This window comes from Vulpes lagopus, chromosome X (genome assembly GCF_018345385.1).
Source record: "Vulpes lagopus strain Blue_001 chromosome X, ASM1834538v1, whole genome shotgun sequence".
Taxonomy (NCBI): Eukaryota; Metazoa; Chordata; class Mammalia; order Carnivora; family Canidae; genus Vulpes; species Vulpes lagopus.
Genome location: NC_054848.1, coordinates 105,970,546 through 105,992,056, shown reverse-complemented (window position 1 = coordinate 105,992,056; position 21,511 = coordinate 105,970,546). Strand labels below are relative to the sequence as shown.

The following is a 21,511-nucleotide window of genomic DNA, read 5'->3' as shown; positions in this document are numbered from 1 at the left end:
ACACGTGAGCACTGCAAGGGCTATCCACTCTAGCCGGTCGCCATAACCCTCTGGCATATTCTGTGTGACCTGGGACGAGTTAGTCAGTGCTCCTGAGCCACAAAACACAGTCCCCTCCTCTGTACTCAGAGCATCCTACTAGCCCCCACATCTTAGCTTTGGGTGAATGCTAGGACACCTGACCTATGCAGGAGGCTTAGAACAGCTCTTGGAGGGATCCCTGGGTGGCGCAGCGGTTTGGCGCCTGCCTTTGGCCCAGGGCGCGATCCTGGAGACCCAGGATCGAATCCCATGTCAGGCTCCCGGTGCATGGAGCCTGCTTCTCCCTCTGCCTGTGTCTCTGCCTCTCTCTCTCTCTCTCTCTCTCTCTCTGTCATAAAAAAAAAAAGAACAGCTCTTGGACACAGCAGTAGGAATGTGATCTCATGGGTTGTGTGGGCTACCTTCCTTTCTTTCGCATGTTCATCTTTGCCTTGGTTAACCTCTTAGAAGCAGATGTTCATTTGGCTGGCATCTGTGTGACAGTCCTCATGTACTCCTGGATACCCTAAAGCTAAGAGAAAGAAAAACAAAGTGTTGTCTTCTAGCGATTGTATTCCTGCAGTACTCCATCTCCCTCAGTTTACAAATGTCCTAGTACTTTACAAGAGAAAAAAGCTTTCTTCTCAATAACCAAATTTCCAGTTGGAAACTCCTAAAGATTGTAATGCTTTACTAGAGGGAAAAGAACCTTAACCTGACAGTGACAAGGCTTCTGGGTAGCTTGTAGGTCCTCTTTACTATATGAAAGTTCTTTTGATACTCTCCCTTTTTCATTACCTCCCTCGAGTCTAAAGTATATAATTAGGCATTCCTGAAAATTCTGAGCAGCAGCTCTTTCATCCCAAGGGTCCTGACACCTCACTTTAATAAAACCTCATTTTTTGCACCAAAGATGCCTCAATAATTTTTTTTTGGTTGTGGCCCTGGGCCTTACCTACATTCAAAAAGTATATCTCGGGGCGCCTGAGTGGCTCAGTGATTGAGTGTCTGCCTTTGAGGCAGATTCCGGGGATGGAACCTCAACCTCAGTGGTTGAGGTCAGTTCCGGGGTCCTGGGATTGAGTCTAGCATCGGGCTCCCACAGGGAACCTGCATCTCCCTCTGCCCATGTCTCTGCCTCTCTCTGTGTGTGTCTCTTATGAATAAACAAATAAAATCTTTATATACTCCATCACAATGAAGTACTGATAAATGCTACAACATGGATGAAGCTTGAAAACATCAGGCTTAAAAAAAAAAAAAAAGAAAACATCAGGCTTACTGAAAGAACCCAGACACAAAAGGTCACATATTGTTTGATTCCATTTATATGAAACGTCCACAATAGGTAATTATATAGAGATAGAAAATAGATAATTGCCTGCTTATGTTAGGGTTGGTGAAGGGGAATTACAAGAATTCAATTGCCATGTTAATGTACAACTCTAAGAATATAGTAAAGACTACTGACTTCTAACACATTTTAATTTTTTAAAAGATTTTTTTAATTTATTCATGAGAAACACACACACACACACACAGAGAGAGAGAGAGAGAGAGAGAGAGAGAGAGAGAGAGACGCAGAGACATAGGCAGAGACATAGGCAGAGGGAGAAGCAGGCTCCATGCAGGGACCCTGATGTGGGTGGGACTGGATCCCAGGACTCCAGGATCACGCCCTGAGCTGAAGGCAGACGCTCAACTGCTGAGCCATCCAGGCATCCCTAACACATTTTAATTGAGTTAATTGTACAATTTGTGAGTTAGATCACAATCAAGCTGTTACAGAATCTAATTACTAGAACCAGAAGTCATGTTTATTTGTTTGTTTGTTTAAGATTTTATTCATTTATTCATGAGAGACACAGAGAGTCAGATACATAGGCAGAAGAAGCATGCTCCCTGCAGGGAGCCCAATATAGGACTTGATCCCAGGACCCCAGCATCACAACCTGAGCCAAAGGCAGATAGATGCTCAACTACTGAGCTACCCAGGTGCCCCCAAAGTCACGTTTAATAAGTCATTAATACAGGGGCACCTGCGTGGCTCAGTAGGTTAAGTGTCAGTCTCTTGCTCTTGGCTCTAGTCTTGCTCTTGGAGCTGTGGGTTTGAGCCCTATGTTTAAGAAAATAATACCTCATTAATATTGTCAGGCATCAGTTTCAAGAGCTACCAATTTTAGAATGGAATCTGCTTGGCAATTGTTTTTCTGATTACTACTTGTTGCATCTTCTTCAGCACAAAATGAAACCTTTGAGATTCATTTGTCACATCAATAAAATCAAGGTGGTAGTCCAAATCATCATACAGCAGATACTTTAAAAAAAAAAAAGATTTATTTATTTGAGAGAGTGAAACAGAGTGTGCACAAGCAAGTGTGGGAGAGGGGCAGAGAAAAATCCTAAGCAGACTGCACTGAGCATGGAGCCTGACATGAGTCTCAAGATAATTACCCCAAGATCATGATCTGAGCCGAAACCAAGAGTCAGAACCAAGAGTCAGGTGCTCAACTGACTGTGCCACCCAGGCACCCCATGGATGATACGTTAAATTCAGCAGTCTGTTCCTCATTAGTCTCTCCATTCTGAATAACTGCCTTCATCATCACAACTTTGCTTATTGGAGGTAGCCTTTTCTTCTTCATTCCCATTTAGCCACATCCTGTCTTTTTGCAAGTTGGCTTCTAATTCTCCATATTTCTCAAGAGTTTATCTATGATTGCCCTCTCCTAATCCTCTCAGAACACTGTCAGGTTCCTTTCTGTAAAGATAGTTCTTTGTTTTACTCCATCTCAGCTCTTGGCGCAGTTAAAAATCACAGTTTTGTGTTGTGGATCTTATTTTTTTAATATTTTATTTATTTATTCATGAGAGACAGAGAGAGAGAGGCAGAGACACAGGCAGAGGGAGAAGCAGGCTCCATGCAGGGACCTTGACGTGGCACTTGATCCCAGATCTCGCACTGGGCTGAAGGCGGCACCAAACCGCTAAGTCACCCATGCTGCCCTGTGTTGTGGATCTTAATTCTGGAAGGTCCTCCTCCTTCTCTTGCTCATTATAACCTTATTCAAAAAATGGTTTTCTTCAAGTTGTTTCCACATACTGAGTTGTTTGCAGCTCAGGATCACGCCTTGGTTCCCTTGGTGAATCAAGGTTGAAGGTTGAAGTGTTTAAAGGAAGAAAAATGCCCTGTAGCTTTTACATTTTTTAGTGTTTCAAACATATTAGCCCAAATTTAACCATAAATGTCATCTAGGTGTTATGTGTGTAATTAGAAACTCCTAATTTTTGCAGTTTTATAAAAAGAGAACATAGCTCAATGTTTGGTTTTATTATTAACCATATTAACAATACATAATGAAATTTTTTAAAAATAAATTACAAATTGTCTTCCTGGAGTCTATAGTCCTTTTGAAGATTTTTCTCTTCGAAGCTTATAAACCATATTAGGTTAAAGAGACTATTATGCTTATTTCTATATTCATTCTAAATGGTTAACTGTTTAATCCACAGATAAGTTATATTGAAGAGAGTTACAAGGTATAACTTTATGCAGATTAAGATATAAACTTCACATGGTGTAAAAACCTTATGATTAAAAAAAAACAAAATAAAAAGAAAATGTCTTTTATCTAACTACCCTTGTTGGTTAGTGAGTGATTCAATTGAATAGGAACATAGCTTGAAAGATCGATTCTGAAATCATTTCTCTGTTGAGGCAAACATCTTTTTTTTTAAATTTTTAAATTTACTTATGATAGTCACACAGAGAGAGAGAGAGGCAGAGACACAGGCAGAGGGAGAAGCAGGCTCCATACACCGGCAGCCCGACATGGGACTCGATCCCGGGTCTCCAGGATCACGCCCTGGGCCAAAGGCAGGCGCCAAACCGCTGTACCACCCAGGGATCCCGAGGCAAACATCTTTACTAGGGTCATATGTCACAGATAATGCACTGTCTTATTGCAGGCTTTGAGGCAGTTTTGTTTTTCAAAAACTTAATTTGAGTCTCCTCTGCTTTTGCAGGTAAACAGTTAGATAAGTACTCTTTATTTTTCTCCTAAGCCTGTAGGTCTCTTTTTCTGCTTCCCAGGGAAACTCCTCCCACAGACTTCCAAAAGAGGTGTTTAAACCCCACTGCCCTACTGAGTTAGTTTCTTCTCTTTCGATTCATAGGGACAGTTTTCATCCAAATGGCTCAATACTAGGTAAACATGGATAATTTGGAGATGCTGACAACCCAAGATACTCAGGTTCTTAGAAAGATGACTTATCCAGAAGACTATGCTGAGCACTACAAGGGTCAATGCGGTGAAACAAGGCTCCTGGCATGCCTGGGTGGCTCAGTAGTTGAGTGTCTGCTTTTGTCTCAGGGAATGATCCTGGTCTGGGAATCAAGTCCCTCATCGGGCTCCCCTGGGGGAGCCTGCTTCTCCTACTATGCCTCTGCCTCTCTCTTAAAGGTTTTTTTTTTTTAAGAGAGAGCATCTGCCTTTGACTCAGGTCGTGATCACGGAGTCCCCCGGGATTGAGTCCCACATCGAGCTTCCTTCATGGAGCCTACTTCTCCCTCTGCCTATGTCTCTGCCTCTGTGTGTGTGTCTCACATGAATAAATAAATAAATAAATAAATAAATAAATAAATAAATAAATTCTCTTAAAAAATAAAATAAAATAGAGAAACAAGGTTCCTCCTGTCTCACAGGGAAGAAACATAATGCAATAGAAAAAGCAAGGGAAATAGCAAAAGACCTCAATTTTTCTCTAAAATTTGCCACTGCAATCCACATGATTCTGAGGCCATTATGCCTTACAATTCAGGAGGCTTGGGACATGTCTAGTGACGATTTTCAGGGCGGAGGCCCTCACTTGGGGTGGGGGCGAGGTTCCAAGTAGAAAGGGCTGCTGGCTGCCAGAACGCGACCAGGGATCTGCACTTGGAAAGTCAGGGCCACATGATCGTGGCACCTGGAGTCGGTAGGCTATACAGCTCGCAGGCGACAAGCCGCTGCCCTGGCTCCCTCCCACCGGCCTCTAGTGGGCCTGGCAAAGGCGCGTTCGCGTCCTAGCCTGAGCCTGAGCAGAAAGCCGCGCTCCCAGGACGGAAGGGAGCGGGGTCACGTTGCCTGCCTGGCTGCGCCCGAGACGCCACAGGTAGAGAAGAGGGAGACGACTGGGCGTGACTGTCACGTAGCCACCGGAAGCGCATTCTTTCTTTTCCGGTTGGGCTAGGTCCACAGACCGCGACCCCAAAATGGCGAGTCGGGGCACGGCCTTGGGGAGCTAGAGGGGGCGGTTGGGGGAACAGTTCTCCAAGGCCCCCGCGCTCCCGAGCTCGGAGCTTCCGTCACCAGGCCTGGAGAGGCGCGGGAACCGGGCGCTCCCTCCCCGAGGCGGCGGGGAAGGCGCAGAGACACTGTAGCCAAGTTGAGAAGAGGGAAGTGGCGTCCGCGGAAGCTCGGGCTGGGCAGAGGTAATGAAGAAGCTGCGTTGCCCCTGGGATTTGGTGGCCCGCGCCCCCTTCGCTGCTGGCCGCACGTGCCAGTGCCGGCCCCTCTTCTCCCGGGGCGGTGAGCTGGGGCGGGGCCGGCAGCCTTCCGCCACGCGCCAGGCGGTCAGTGGCCCGCGGCTGCAGGGCCAGGCGAGTGCCCTTGCTCTGACCGCCCCGTCCAGCCGCCGCCAGCACTCTTTGCCCCCATGTGCACGTGCAGCCCAGTGATGCACCCCGAGCATCCTCGGGTGGGGGGCTGGCCGCCCGCGGAGTCCCTGGGAGAGCGCTGGTGGTCAGGCCCCAGGGCGTCTGGGATTCTTGGAGGGTGGGGGGTGCAGCAGCAGTGTCTCCCGCTGCACCTGGCGGAACTTACCTGTTTCCGCTCTGGCTGCTGGTCAGGTCGCTGGAGCAAGGGGCCTTTCAGCCTCAGAGATGTTAGGCTCTGCTGACATAGAAATAGAGGAGGTTCCCCTATATCTTCGCAGCCTGGAGAAGTGGCAGGGAACCGAGCATTTCTTTGAATACCCGTGGCATCCTCAAGAGAACTTTGTTGCTGTTTCTGCTGGAATAGCTCAGGAAAAATCGGCCTTTCAGGGTTACCCTTAGCCTTACTTAAAAGATCTGTGTGTCCCTAAGGAACTGTAAAGTCAGGAGAAGAGTTACCTTTATTAGGACCCTTCCTGTCTCAGGAACCTTAATCATCACCCTTTGTCTCATTTTTTACAAGCTGACATTGTGTTTGGTAAACAAGGCCAAGTTGTCTTTCCAGTAAAGTAAGCAAAAAGTTAATACACAAGTACAAATCAGCACCATGCCCTTGATGAGTCTTCCCAAAGTACCCCCCCCCAATTATTTTTTGACACCTGGTTGCTCAGTTGGAGGATATTTGCTGAGAGGGATTAGGTTACTTTTTCCCCTAATGGCTTTACTTTTCTTATCTGGTTGTCTCAGCTCTCCTGCTGTATTAATGCAGTGGAAAAGAGAGTATCAAATGTTCCAAATAAAAAAAGTTTCAGTCTTAATTAGGGTTGGAAGGGGCATAGTAGTTGTTTCCCCCTAACTAAAGACAAAAGACTGGGCTGATCTGTTAAAATTTAGAGAAACTCAGATATGCCCTATTTGTGCAGGTGAAACAGGAAGCGCACAGATTAAATATTGGATATTCTCAAAGCTCCTTTTAGCGAGTGGGTGCCAGTTTCACTCACCAGCTTTTCCTCGACCTTAAACCAAAAAAAAAAAAAAAAAAAAAAAAAAGAAGAAGAAAAAAGGAAAGTTACCGATTGAGGTTTGTCTTCTCTGAGCTGTGCTTTGTTTATCAAGCTGACAAAAAGTAATAGATATCTTGAAGGAATCTGTCATCGTAAGTGTCCTCATACTTGGCAGGTGATTTTAAAGGGGAGACTGGACAGGTTCTTTTCTGTTCGTTTTTCTCTGGTAACTATAAATAGCAAGTAAATATGTATGTCATGTGGCTTTCTTTTTGACATGTACTTTTTTTCTCCCCTCTCTCAGTGCTCTTGGGGAGAAGATCTACTCATTGGTTTTATACCAAGCCTGACAAGGCCTCAGTTGTCAAAGGTGGCACCAGGAGAATGTCACACATAGGAATAAAACTGTTCCTAGAGCAAATGATGATGAGACATCTGGAGGTGAATGCATGCTTATACCCACACATGGAGGCTTTGTGGGAGTCTAAGGGGTCCGTGAAAGAGAGCTCCAGTGAGAGTCAGAAATCCAGCCCAGAGATGGACAGCCTTGGTCCCGAGAGCGCTCGCCAGCACTTCCGGAGCTTCTATTATCATGAAGCACCTGGACCCCTTGAGGCTGTCAGCCAACTTCAGGAATTATGCCACCAGTGGCTGAGGCCAGAGACCCACTCGAAAGAGCAGATCTTAGAACTGCTGGTGCTAGAGCAGTTCCTGTCTATTCTGCCCAGGGATACCCAGAACTGGGTGCGGAAGTATCATCCACAGAGCATCAAAGAGGCTGTGGCCCTGGTAGAGCGCTTTCAGAGAGAACGTGGTGGAATAAGTGATGAGGTGAGATGATCCTTTACACGTACAATGAAATAGAACAAAGGTGGATATATCCGGGCTAGGAGGGAGGAGTCAAATTTTTTAAAAAAATTATTTATTTATTTATTTATTCATTCATTCATTCATGAGAGATGCAGAGAGAGGCAGAGACATAGGCAGAGGGAGGAACAGGCTCCCTGTGAGGAGCCTGATATGGGACTCGATCCCAGGACCCCAGGATCACCACCTGAGTCCAAGGCAGATGCTCAACCACTGAGCCACTCAGGCACCCCTGGGGAGGAGGGATCAATTGAGGAATGAGGTGGATTTGGTCCCTCCTCTTTAATTCCTTTAGGACTGCTATGCAGGATCTGAAATCAGAGGTATGTAACAGCAGTAAATGATAGCTTTCAGGCTTCCTGGCCATCTTTTCCTGGCCTTAGGAAAAAAAAACAAATGTATTTTACCCTCTTTCAGGACAGGGCAAACTGGGGGTGGTGGGCCTTGTTTGGCATGGCCGAGAAGAGAAGACTTAAATTCTTAGAAGCAGAAATAAAAGGCAAGATGGAGTTAGGAAAGGGAGGAAAAAATCTGGAAAAAAATGCACAGCACTTAGAGATCAAAGGAGAGAGGGCAGCAAATAGAAGTATAAATCAAACAACTTTGGGAAGACTGCCAAGAAAGAGAAGAGATGGAAAGAAAAAAGGGACGCAAGGATACAGAAAGAAGAAACCTGCTAAGAGAGGGGAGTGGATAGAATCAGGGTGTGGAAGGGTAGCGCCTTCTCTAGTGGGAGTGCCTGTCTCTCAGCCAGGAGGAAAGAACCTCCATTGCCCTCACATAGTGGTCTGCCCTAGGCTTTCCTGAGAAGTGGGGAGCCAAGGGTATGCCCTCAGCAGATGGCAGCACCTTTCTTTTCCTTGGGGGCCTGCTCTGAAGGGCACAGGACAGGGCATATTTTTGGTGTCTTACTATAACAGAATCTTAGGGAAGAGTCCGAACTTTCCCCCCAGTTTTTCCTCCACTGTATCTCCTTTCTCCCTGAAGTCCTTCCCTGGCTGTGGAAGGATTGGGAAAGATGACCTATAGGTATCTTTTTTTAAATTCAAGTTTGTTTGTTTTAGAGCAAACAGATAAGTTAGAAATATCCTTAGGCAAGGATCCAAGTTGGGAAAGCAAGCCAGTAAAGGCAGCGTGTAAGAGCCAGTGGGCCCCCACCTTGCCCCCATGCTGCTTGCAGAGGGGTGGAGGCTGGCAGCAGCCACAGCTTTCGTCATCTTATACTGATCTCCCTAGCCGGTGTATGTAGTTCTTTGCGAAGAAGTGGTGACACGGTACCTCTTAATTTTTTATTACTTCTTTGAATGTCACAACTTCCTTCCCGAATCCGGGCTCCACTCTTGTTCATCCCTCCACAACCACCCTCGAACCGAAAGTAAGTTCTGTGCTAATGAGGATGGGGATTATTTCTAGGTCACAGCCCATGAGCTGGGAAAGGAGGCAGTGCTCTTGGGAGGAGCAGCAGTGGCCCCAGGCTTTAAGTGGAAGCCAGCAGAGCCCCAGCCACTGGGTGTGTTCCAGAAAGAATGTTGGAATACACTCCGGGTACCACAGGAACAGCTGGGCTGGAATACTCACAGAGAAAGCCAGCCTGTATATCAAAGAGGTGAGGAGCTTCATAATAATTCTCTTCTGGGCAGTGTGATAGTAATCGGTTCAGCTGGAATGTCATGGGAATTCTCCAGGTGCCCAGCCATGCCAGCTGTTAGAGTGTCTCTCAAGTGTGAGTACAATAGGCCAATGATGGGTAAAGGTGAGGGTCAGCTGGAGTGCAGAAATACCCAAACCAAACATTCCTCGGATTCACACCAGGGATCTTGCTTCTTAGGAATTTGAGAGAAGATGGAATAGGGACAGGTGGGGTCATCTCCCCCTTCTATGTTAGAGAGGAAACTGGGATCAGAAATGGGTTGTCATGGCAGAAGAAGGCGAGGATTGTGCACCAGGAAAAAAAATAATAAAAGACAGAAACCACCTACCCTGGAAGGACCCGAGTCTTTCATTTTCAATCACCTCTAATTCCTGCTTAGCTCAGTAAACAATTTGTTTCATGAGAAGCAAAAAAATAATTACAATAATGGATTTTCTTGTAGTAATTTCTCTCACAAAATCTGGGTAAACAGCCAACTAGGGAACCAGTTTGTTGGCGTGGTGGGTATTTGGTTCTCCTTTACAATGAGAAGGTCACTTCTGGCACCACACACACACACTTGTGGAGGTGAGCCATCTTTCCTGAAGGACTCCTGATGTCCTGTGTTTTAGAAATCAGCTCAGAATATTTGTAAACACAAAAGAGAGACATTTTCTCTGGCTCTTTTCCATCCACAGCTGTGCCTGCTCAACAGATTCTAGCCTTTTCTGAGCAGAAAAGCACCCCACACTGGAAGATGGCATCTGAGCTCATCTTGCCTGAGTACCAGGTGAGCTGTACTTTCCAGCTTTTTCAGGCAGCCTGAACGCAGCCTTGTCTGTGCTTTTGTCTGCTGCCCATGACCCACAGTGCTTGGAAGGTGCTCTGAGGCACGTTAGCCCTGGATGTTCACCTCTAGGCAACTAGACTTGGCACAGTGGGGACCAGGCCCCTCCCGAGCTGTTTACTGATCTTTGGCTTTTTCCTTTTCTGCCATTTCACTTTTTTTCCCTGAATCTTAATACTCTTCTTTGGTGACTGGCCTGCTCTGTATTTCAGAGATGAGTGTTAGGATGGCTTCATGCAGTGGCAAGTACTGAACTAAAACCCATTCTCTTCTTCAGAGCTTATTGACATTTGAAGATGTGGCTGTGTTTTTTTCTGAGGAAGAATGGAAATTACTGAACCCTACTCAGAAGATCCTTTACAGTGATGTAATGCAGGAAAACTATGAGACTGTCATCTCTCTAGGTAAAAATTCTTCCTTTCCTTTGCATAGGAGTTGCATAATTGGGCTGCAGTTTATGGAAGACTATCTCCCATGGGAGAGTCCCAGTGTCCCAGTTGCTGCTTGTGTCTCAACTTGATGGTGTGAGGGAAAGGCAAGGCAAATCTAGATCATTCAAAATAGATCCTGACTACAACCATGTCTCCCCGTCTTATGCTCTTACCATCTTACCATATTAGTCTAAGCTGCCATCATCCCTGACCATGTCTGCTTCACCAGCACTGGATTCCTATTCTCTGCTTCACGTGCCCTCCCCAGGCTTCCTTCTCCACCTTCTCCTTGTGCATCCCCCCGCAACCACAGTAGACTAGAAAGAGGATAATTGAATTTAAGAATCTACCCATTTAAACGTTTGGAATAAATGAAAGTATGAAAGAATCATTCACTCTTCCTGAAGAGAGTCTGGAAGTAAGATGTCAGCCCATGACCTCAGGTTTTATACTCAGAGCATTATTGTTACCCCCTAAACCTGAACTAATCTGTTCAGAGCAAGGGATAACCACAGATCCAAGGTCCCCAAGAGTTCAAGGAGTCTTGGAGAGTCTCCTACAGGTAAGTATATACATGGGAAGAAGAGAAATGTTCTTTGGTAAGAATCTTTATAGGGGATTAACATTCCAAGATTCCATTCCTGTGTTTTTCTAAGTGAACTTCATATTGAGTGATAATTGTAATTTTGTATGCAGATTTAAAGTATAATACAAAAAAAAACACACACACACACACACAAAAATAAAGTGTAATACAAAGAGAACCCGTAGATGCTTTATCCAGTTTTCCTCAATGATAACTTTTGCAAAAGTATCAATAGTGTTACAACCAGGATATTGATATCTATAGTCTTCTGACCTTCCTGTTTTCCATTTTATTTGTATGTGTGCATAATTAGTTTTGTAAAGGTATTTTTTTAAGATTTATTAATTAGGGAGAGAGAGAACATGAGCATGCACGCTTGTATGTGTGCAGGGGGAGGGGCACAGGGAAAGAATCTCAAGCGGACTCCCTGTTGAGCAGGGAGCATGATGCAGGGCTCGATCTAATGACCCTGAGATCATGACCTGAGCGGAAATCAGGAGTTGGATGCTTAACTGACTGAGCTACACCAGGCGTCCCTAGTTCTGTAAAGTTTTATTGCAATTATAGGTTTGTATATACACCTCTGCAGTCAAGATGCTGGACAGGTACATTACTGCAAGGACCTTTTTGGTTGCTCTTTTATAATCATACATGTGTCTTCTGTACCTCATCCCATCACCAACCCATGCCAACCACCCATCTGTTCTACATTTTGCCATTTCAAAAGTATTGCATGAATAGAATCATAAACTGTAACCTTTTGGCATTAACTTTTTCATTCAGAATAATTCTCTGGAAATTGATCTGAATTGTTGCATGCATCAATAGTTGTTGGGCTTTTTGTTTTGTTTTTGTTTTTTTCTTACTACTGAGTAGCATACCATGATATTGGGAGACCACAGTGTGTGTAACCATTCACCACTGAAAAGAGATCTTTGCTATCTTCGGCTTGGAGCTAGTGTGGATAAAGCTGCCCTGACCTGAGCATTTGTGTGCAGGATTTTTTACAGGGATAAGTTTTCATTTTTCTGGAATAAATGCTTTGAGAGTGCATTTGCTGGTTCATATGGCAATTAAATGTTTAATTTCCTAAGCACTTGCCAAACTGTTTTCTACAGTGGCTGTGCCATTTCATATTCCCAGCAGTAAAGAACGAATGGTCCAGTTTCTCATGTCCTTGCCAGTGTTTAGTATTATCTCCCTTTTATGTTTGCTATTCTGAAGTATTTGGGAAAAAATAGCAGAAAATGTATAGTGCTTATCCCATTGTGGCTTGGATTTGCACTTCCCAATTGGCCAATGATGTTTTACAGCTTTTCATGCACTTATTTGCCATCTCTATATTCTCATCTGTGAAATATCTTTTACCTATAATTTAATTGGATTGTCTTTTAACTGTTGAATTTTGAGAGTTTTTTCTAGATTATAGATTCTAGCACTTTGTCAAATATTTGGATTGCAAATAGTTTCTCCAAGTCTGTATATTGTCTTTTTAATTCTTTTTCCATGGACTTCCACAGAAGAAAAGGTTTTCATTTCATGAAAAGGTTTCATGAGGAACAATTTTTCATTTTTTGCTTTTATACATTGTATATTTGATGTCAAAGCTAGAACTCTAACCCTAGATCCCTAAAATTTTCTGCTACTTTTTTCCCAAAAGTTTTATAATCTTATATTTAAGTCCATGATCCATTTAGGGTTGATTATTTTATAAGGTGTGAAGTTTAGGATGAGCTTCATTTTTTGGCCTATGGAGAGCCAGTTGCTTCAGCCCCATTTCTTGGAAAGGTTATCCTTCATTTCAGTTGCTTTTGCACTTTTGTCAAAGATCAGTTGGGTATATTTGTGTGCATCTATTCTGTTCCATTGAGCTCTGTGTCTGTCCCTCTGCTGATATTGCATTGTCTTGATTACTGTAGCTATGTAATACCAAAGCCACAATATCTGTCAAATAGGCTGATTTTTCCACTTTATTCTTTTTTTGTAAAATAAAATTTTATTTTAGCCCTTCTAGGGCCTGTGTCTTTCCATGTAAATTTTAGAGTAAGCTTAACTATGTACACAAAAAACTTTGTTGGGATTTTGCTAGATACTATAATAAACCTAAGTATTAGTTTGAGGAAGATTGATATCTTTACTATGTGGATTTTTTTGATCAGTGAACACAGTGTGTGTCTATTTAAGTCTTTGATTTCTTTTGTCAACTTTTTATAATTTTCAGTGTACAGATCCTCTGTGTGGTTTGTTAAATATATACATTTCATTTTCACTGGAACATTTATAGGTGGTATTATTTTTAATTTTGGTTTCTGCATGTTCATTATTATATAGTAATGCCACTGATTTTGTATTTTGATTTTGTATTCTGTGACCCTACTAACTCACTTATTATTTCTAAAGAGTTTTTTGTAGCTTCCTTGAGATTTTTACACCTAGATAATCACATTATCTGCAACGCCTTTTAATATGTTCTTTTTCATGCTGTAACTGCAGTAGCTCCAACTTCCTGCTATGTTGAATAAAAGTGGAAAGAGCAGACATCCTTGCCTTGTCCCAGTTTTATCATGAAAACATTGTTTTTCACCTTTACCTATTTATATTAATATGTTTTTTTGTTGTTGGTACTATTTTATCAAGTCAATTTAATTCTTAACTTAAGTGTTTTTATCATGAATGGATATAGAGTTTGTGAAACACTTTCCTATGTCTGTTGGTAGGAATATGATCCTTAAAAGCTAGTTGATATGGTATGTTATGTTGATTGATTTCAAATGTTGAACCAACTTTGCATACTTGCAGTAAATCCTTCTTGATCCTGGTATATAATCCTTACATACTGTTACATTCAGTTTGCTAGTATTTTGTTGAGTATTTATACATTTAAGTTCATGGGAGATGTTAGTCTGTAGTTTCCTTTTATTTTTAAAGATTTATTTATTTATTTTAGAGAGTGCATGCACATGCTTGAGCAGAAGGAAGAGGGACAGAAGGAGAGGGAGAGAGAATCCTCAAAGAGACTCCTCGCTGAGTGGGGAGGCTAATGTTGGGCTCAATCCCTGGACTCTGGGACCTGAGCCAAATCCTTGGACTCTGGGACCTGAGCCAAAATCCAGAGTTGGCCTATTAACGACCTGAGCCACTCAGGCACCCCGATAGTTTTCTCTTTTAGTACTGTCTTTATATGATTTTGCTATCAAGGTGATATTGGCCTTATAAAATGAGTTGGGTAATATTTAATCCTCTTTTCAGGAAGAGATTGTATAAAATTAGTGTTAATTCTTTAAATATTTTATAGAATTCTCCAGTCACACCATATGGACTTGGATTTTGGAAGGAAGCTTTTAAACTATGAATTCAACTTGTTTAATGGTGATGGTGCTATTCAGATATCTATTTCATGTTGTTTGAATTCTGTTAGTTTGTGGTTTTGAGAAATTGGTCCATTTTTTCCTAACTTTTATTTTTTTTCCTAACTTTTAAAAGTTATGAACATAAGGTTGTTGGTAGCATTCTCTTACCATCCTTTTATTTATTATTTTTAAAAAGATTTATTTATTTATTTTTAGAGAGCGTGTGAGCCAGGGGAGGGGCAGAGAGAGAAGGAGAGGGAGAGAAGCAGACTCCCTGTTGAGTGTGGAGTCTGAAGCGAGGCTTGATCTCAAGATCCTGAGATCATGACCTGAGCCAAAATCAAGAGTCAGATGCCCAAAAACCTGAGCCACCCAGGTGCCCCTCTTACTATCCTTTTAGTTGCCGCAGAATGTGTAGTGATATATCCAATTTACTTCCTCCTATTGGTGATTTGGATTTATTTGTCAATTGTGATAGAAGTTTATCAATTTTTTAAATTTTTTTGCAGAACAGGCTTTTTGTTTGGTTGTGACTTTTGCTATGATTTTTATTATTTCCTTTCTTTAACTTGCTTGCTTTGGGTTTATTTTGCTTTTTTCTCTAATTTATAGAGGGAGAAACTAGATTATTGATTTGAGACCTTTCCCCTGTTCTATTATAAGCATTCGGGGCTGTACCTTTTCCTCTGAGCACTTTGGCTGCATTCCACGTATTTTGATATATTTTAATTTCACTTTCTTTTTTTTCTTATTTACTTATTTATTTATTAAAGGTTTTATTATTAAGTATCTCTACACCCTGCATGGAGCTTGAACTCATGACCCTAAGATCAGGAGTCTCCCATTCCACTGACTTAGCCAGCCAGGAGCCCCTAGAGTTCGATTTTCATTCAACTGTGTATTTTAAAATTTTTTTGAGACTTTCTCTTTGAATCATGGAAATTTTAGAAGTGTATTTTTCTCTTTCCACATATTTTTAGATTTTCCTGTTGTCTTTCTGTTTTTTTATTAAGATTTTATCCATTGATACATGAGAGACACAGAAGGAGAGAGAGAGAGAGAGAGAGAGAGAGAGAGAGAGAGAGAGGTAGAGACACAGAGGAAAAGCAGGCTCCATGCAGGAAGCCCGATGCGCAACTTGATCCCAGGACCCCAGGATCATGCCCTGGGCTGAAGGCAGGCACCAAACCACTGAGTCACCCAGGGATCCACTGTCTTTCTGTTTTTGATTTCTAGTCTGATGCTATTTTTGTTAGATTGCCTTTATTCACTCAAGTTGTGATTTTTTTTTTTTTTTGGTTCTTGGTCTGATGGGTGATTTTTTATTGTATCCTGAACATTTTGTCTATTATGTTAGGAGATTCTGGGTCCTATTTAAATATTTTAATGTAATAGTCCCCCTGTTTTAGTTTAGCACATAGGTTTTTTCCTGCTTTTGTGGGTTATGCTTCCAGCGATAGTTTAATTTTCAGAGCCTTCATGGTGTTATCATGATTTCCTTGGTTCATATGGTACTGCTAGGGCTTCTTTTTTTTTTTTTTTATTTTTATTTATTTTATTTTTTATTTTTTTTTAGGGCTTCTTTTTTAAAAAATATTTTACTTATTCATGAGACTCACACACACACACACACACACACACACACACAGAGGCAGAGACACAAGCAGAGGGAGAAGCAGGCTCCACGCAGGGAGTCCGATGTGGGATTTGATCCCTGGACTCCAGGATCACGCCCTGGGCTGAAGGCAGGCTCTAAACCACTGAGCCACCCAGGGATCCCTGTTAGGGCTTCTATATGTCCCTGCTGGTGTTGCTTGAGGGTGAGGAAGGTACTTACCCATGCCAGAGTACCTCTCAGTGGGAAAAAGGAATCTCAGACCCTAATGGATGAAGAGGCTTCCTGGGCTAGGCCACTGTGGCTACTTACTACTGTGCCTTACACTGTGTCTCTTACCACTTCTGCCCCTCCACTTTGGTGTCTCCAAACTGGGGTTCTGCTGTGGGCAGGCTTCCCATTCAGACTGGTGAAGAGATAAGCCTATCCAGGCAGCTTTCTGTTGCTAAGTTGAGTATTGGAAAAATGCTAGCTTAGGGCTACATTCCTCTGGTGGGTGTGGGTATGTAAGACCATCTGCTGTGTTATTCTGCTAGTTCTGGAATCCAATACCATTTTGCTTTCATTTTGCCATGTTTTAGAATTCTTTGCTGGTTGTGCCTTGCATTCTTTCATCAGTTGTTGTCCCTAGTGGAGAGGATCAGGAGGAAATGTGCCTGTGCCATTTTGTCCATATTGGACCAGAAATCATTTGTTCTGTGTTTTTTAAAAGCAATCATCATTGATTTTTCTCTCCATTCCTATAGTTTTCTTGTTCTGGGACACAGACGGCTGACTCTTCTGTTTATTCCAACAGGGTTAAAGCTCAAAAATGACACTGGAAATGACCAACCTATATCTCTTTCTACATTAGAATTACAAGCATCAGGATGCAAAGTATTAAGAAAGGCCAAAGTGAAAGTTGCCCAGAAAACAACAGGCAAAGAAAATCATGATGGTACACGCAGGGTCCAGAAACGGCACCAAGCTTTTCTAGGGAGGAAAAGAAAGAAATTTTCAACCTGTACACAAGCGCTTCCAAAACATATGGATCTTCATGGGAAAGGCCATGCAGGAGAGAAACCTTTTAAGTGTCAGGAATGTGAGAAAAGCTTCAGAGTTAGCTCTGACCTTATTAAGCACCAGAGAATTCACACTGAAGAGAAGCCCTATAAATGTCAACAGTGCGATAAGAGGTTTAGATGGAGTTCAGATCTTAATAAGCACTTAATGGCACACCAAGGAATAAAACCATACAGATGCTCATGGTGTGGGAAAAGCTTCAGTCACAATACAAATCTACACACACACCTAAGAATTCATACAGGCGAGAAGCCCTTTAAATGTTATGAATGTGGGAAAAGATTTATTCAGAACTCCCACCTTATTAAGCACCAGAGAACCCACACAGGTGAGCAGCCATATACTTGTAGCATATGCAGGAGAAATTTTAGCAGGCGGTCAAGCCTTCTTAGACACCAGAAACTCCACAGAAGAAGGGAATCCTGTTCAGTACCTCCAGTCTGAAGAAAGTCACCATATGGATCTTGATCTTAGAGGTGATGAAAGAGTATAAAACTGTGATACATCGATGATAGGAACTTGTCACCCACAGGAAATTTGGGAGGGGTACATGTCCTGCTTTACAGAAAGGAATCTAAGCTCTCTTGCTCAGTATTGTATTTTCCGTGCCTAGCACAAGACTGATACACAATGAGTACTTGATAAATAAAAGAGTGTAAATATAGCTATTATATATCTATAGTTATCTATTCATCTATCTATCTATATATCTGTCTGGTTATTCAGCTTCCCCATACCCTCTGCGATCTAAGTTCTGCAAGTGTCAGGTGCTCAGCAAATACATGGTGGCCATGAGTCTTACTCTCATTCTTTCTGAAGAGAGATGGAATAGAAAAGTATTCAGGTCCTCTGAGGGGAGCTTAGAATTTCTAAGCTGGACAGAGTTTCTCTGGCCATTATTCTGCCGACACGAACAACCAAGCTCAGGGCCGAGGGAACTTTATTCTGTACCAGGAAGAGAGCATTCAGTGTTTGCCCTGGGAGAAGTGCCCCCATTACAGTGGCCGTTCCCTGGAGTGCCCACTACCACAGTGTTTTCTCTCAAGAAGTTCCAAGAAGCAAGTGAAGGCCTGAATACCACCACAGACCTAGGGACCTTGCAAGCACTTGATATCTCTCCTGCTAATCCTCTCAACACTGAGGTATATGCAATGAAATGATGAAGGAAGCAGTCTGGGCCCTCATCCACACATTTGTCTTTTTGTAGAAAGCCCAGGGCCATGTTAAATGGCCTTTTTTTTTTTTTTTTTTTTTTTTTACTTTTCACAATTTGGGCTAGAGGCTTTCACATTGAGGCCACACTGCTCCAGGGCCTAAAGGGAAGCCCGTTTTTATGGGTTGCTCAGCCATAACCCCATATACTTTGGATGATCTGCAGGAAAGTCTGGAAGTTTTGTACACTGATTTGCTGAGAATGGCAAGGTGAGACCTGTGGACTTGTAGCCTCAGTACACAGTGGATAGCAGGAGGGAGCCTCTGAAGTGTTGGAGCAAAGTAAGGCCCGTGGGCTAAAGGGATGTCCCCCACCCAATGAGAAGTAAGTCAGATGGAAACTGTTTTGTGATGTTGATGGTTTCTCTTCCTTCCCTTGGCCTCGGATTATCTCCTGAGAACGTAATGTGATGTCAAGGGAAGGGTGATGAAATTGAAGGATATGGATTTATAGCTATGTCAGATCCTAGTTTAGGATGTTGGCTGAGAAAACAAAAATGAAAAAAAAAAGATGTTGGCTGAGGCTTCTCTATATTTATTATTTCATAAAAATTTCCCCCTTTTTCTGAAGATTTTATCTTCATGAGAGACACAGAGAGAGAGGCAGAAACATAGGCAGAGGGAGAAGCAGGCTCCCTGTGGGGAGCCTGATGTGGGACTTGATCCCAGAACTCTGGGATCGTGACCTGAGGTGAAGGTGGATGCTCAAGCACTGAGCCACCAAGGTGCCCCCAAATTTTCCTTTTTTAATGAAATGGAATGTTGTTTCATACTAAACATTAAACAAAACTCCATGGTTACCAAATAACCCAGATATGGCAGTCACTTTTTTGGCATAGATACTTCGAGATATTTTTTCTATCAAGAGCCCCCTCTATGCCTGTTTTCAGATTTGTAAAACAGAGATGATAATTCCATCCTCTTAGGGCTGCTGTGAGGATCAAATGAGATGTGAACATGCCTCACACTGATGGGCCACAGTGGGTGTTCCATAAACATTTGGATCAGTCTTCATCTCTCATTCAGTTATTTTAAAAAGAAAATAAGAAAAAAAAGCATCCTCAGTTAGTGGTTGTTTCTGTCATTCCCAGCTGCTTTTTAAGCCTCCTTGTGGTCAGAAGAGTAGCCTAGTTTGACATTCCTTTCTAGAGATGCTTCTCTCTAGTCATTATGAAGCAATAAGTCAATGTCCCCATTGAGCTAGATGCACTGACAGCAAGTAACAGAACCAAAATAGACTAGAAGACCCCAACTTGACATATGTGCAATGTCGACGGGGTGATGGCTAGGGGTGAACCTATTTGGACAGTATTTGCACTATGAGGTGTATTCATCCTCAAAATAATGGAGGAAAGGAGTGACTAAAATGGCTACTAAGAAGAATGCAAGCGCTAAGCCCAGAGGAGGAAGTGACCCAGAAGGAAAGGATTCCATTATATTCCTGAAGGCTTGGAGACTGACTGCCCCACCATTGCTTCTAGAACTGAGATTGTGCTCTTGAAATTAGCGGAAAATTCAGCTTCTTTCAGAGGGCATTCTCTTTGTGTGACACTGTTTGGTACCACCCTGGATGGCTCCTGTCATACCACCATTCAAAGGACCTTTGTTCATGTAGCATTTAGAAAGGGCAGATGGACTCGAAAGTTGAAGGAAGTACTACATCAATGGAGCGAGCAGTTACTGCCCACTTCCAAGATTCAGCAGACTTCCTGAAAATGAGTCAGTAAAAGGGCCCTCCCGTTTCCATAAAGTTGCCAACCCTTATTATTATACCTGTTGGTGTGAAAGCTCATCTTGGAGGTCCTCATCTACACTGGCATCCTCAGGAGAGGTCAGAACTAGGGAAGCTGGGTCCTGTTTTAGAGATCAGTTATTTAAGACAAGCAGCAGAAAGGCCTTTAGATGCTGGGCCGAAATGGGCCGAAACAGAGAATTCAGGATACCCTGTTCTAAATTCAGACCACACTGCCCTTTGAATACAAGGGCTCCAGGAAGAAAGGACATTCCCTGCAGTTGTGGGACTGGATTTAGAAGTTGGGGCTCCTGGCTGACTCATCAGTACCTATTTTTCCCTTTCAGCCCTGTGATGTAGCTTCCTGGGGCCCCATTCCCAAGGCATCCTGACCACTCCTGTCAGCCCTGACTGTCAGAAAAAGGAGAGACACAGGCACTAGGGGATAAAATGGCAGAATGAAATCAAAGAGAGAGATGTCATTCTGCTTTATACTTGCCTGCCACCTCCCCAGCATATGGCTAAGAGATGGGAACTCCACTGCCTTTCTGAGGACACAGCAGGAAGCCCGGAGACTGAAGGAACAGGCTGATTAGTCATCTGAGGGACAGAGCAAAGAGGCAGAAGGCTCCATCCCACAGGCAGAGATGGGACCAATGAGACAAAGGCTGGCCTGAACCTGGTGTGAGGGCTGTGGGCTCAGATCCCAGTGTGTGTGCACCTGTCCTCAGGGAGCGAGGGGCAGGCATCATAGGGAAGACAGGCTGAGTGGAGAGGAAGAGCAAGGAGCTGGGTGAGCAGAGGCCAGCAGTCCTCTTCCACTTGGATCTGCATCTATAAGGCCTGAGGTTGGGGGTTGAGGACTCACAGAGCATAGTACTGCCACTTGCTGCCACTAAGGCACAAGGCCATGTCTGAATCAAGGCTCATTCATGCAGGACCCAGGTTTCTACCTTCTCTCTCAGAGCAGACCATGGCATGGCTGCCCCCAGGAGTCTGGTTGGGTCCCTCTGTAGTTACAGCTGCAATCACATAAAGCTGCATCCCCTGCTCCCTCCAATCATGTAGGACACCAGGGCTGAAGGAGCCTTGGAAGCCCAGGAGACCACGCTCCTTATTTTACAGAAGAGGCCACTGGAGCTTAGGGTGTTTTCCTTCCCAGGGCCTTGTGGCAGGGGGAGAGACTGAAATAGTCTCCCAAGCCCCAGGCCTCTCTCTCCAGACATGACACATTCAGCTCCTGGCAGTGGCTTCTCGGGAAGTGTCATTCTTAAACCTCTTGGTTGTCTCCCATAGGGTGAGAAATCCCTTCTGAGCAATGGACTCTTTTGTTCTTGGAGGACTCCAAGCCCTGTTCTGTCAAGATAACCCCTCAGGTAGGAGGTTCCACTTCTGAGCTCTTTGAGAAAGAGCTGCTCTGTTAACAGGGGATGCCAGTCCTCCAAAAGTACATCTTGTC

General features: G+C 43.4%; 1 protein-coding gene across 12 annotated transcripts in view; it reads left to right on the top strand.

The window, feature by feature from the left end:
* Positions 1 to 5,223: 5,223 nt before the first annotated feature.
* Positions 5,224 to 21,511, top strand: part of ZNF75D (zinc finger protein 75D) — a 79,830-nt gene continuing 63,542 nt past the window's right edge. For 8 of the 12 annotated variants that reach the window (XR_005985710.1, XR_005985707.1, XR_005985708.1 and 5 more), the window contains exons 1-5: positions 5,224 to 5,494; positions 7,025 to 7,551; positions 9,001 to 9,193; positions 9,916 to 10,007; positions 10,342 to 10,468. Coding sequence is in view for 5 of the 12 variants with exons in the window: in XM_041741623.1 (XP_041597557.1) it covers positions 7,105 to 7,551; positions 9,001 to 9,193; positions 9,916 to 10,007; positions 10,342 to 10,468 (859 nt within the window). In the remaining 7 variants the exon portion in view is untranslated. Of the gene's footprint in view, positions 5,495 to 7,024; positions 7,552 to 9,000; positions 9,194 to 9,915; positions 10,008 to 10,341; positions 10,469 to 16,842; positions 17,773 to 21,511 lie in introns of those variants that run through there. The other 4 variants (XM_041741620.1, XM_041741622.1, XM_041741621.1 and 1 more) reach the window with 4 other exon arrangements.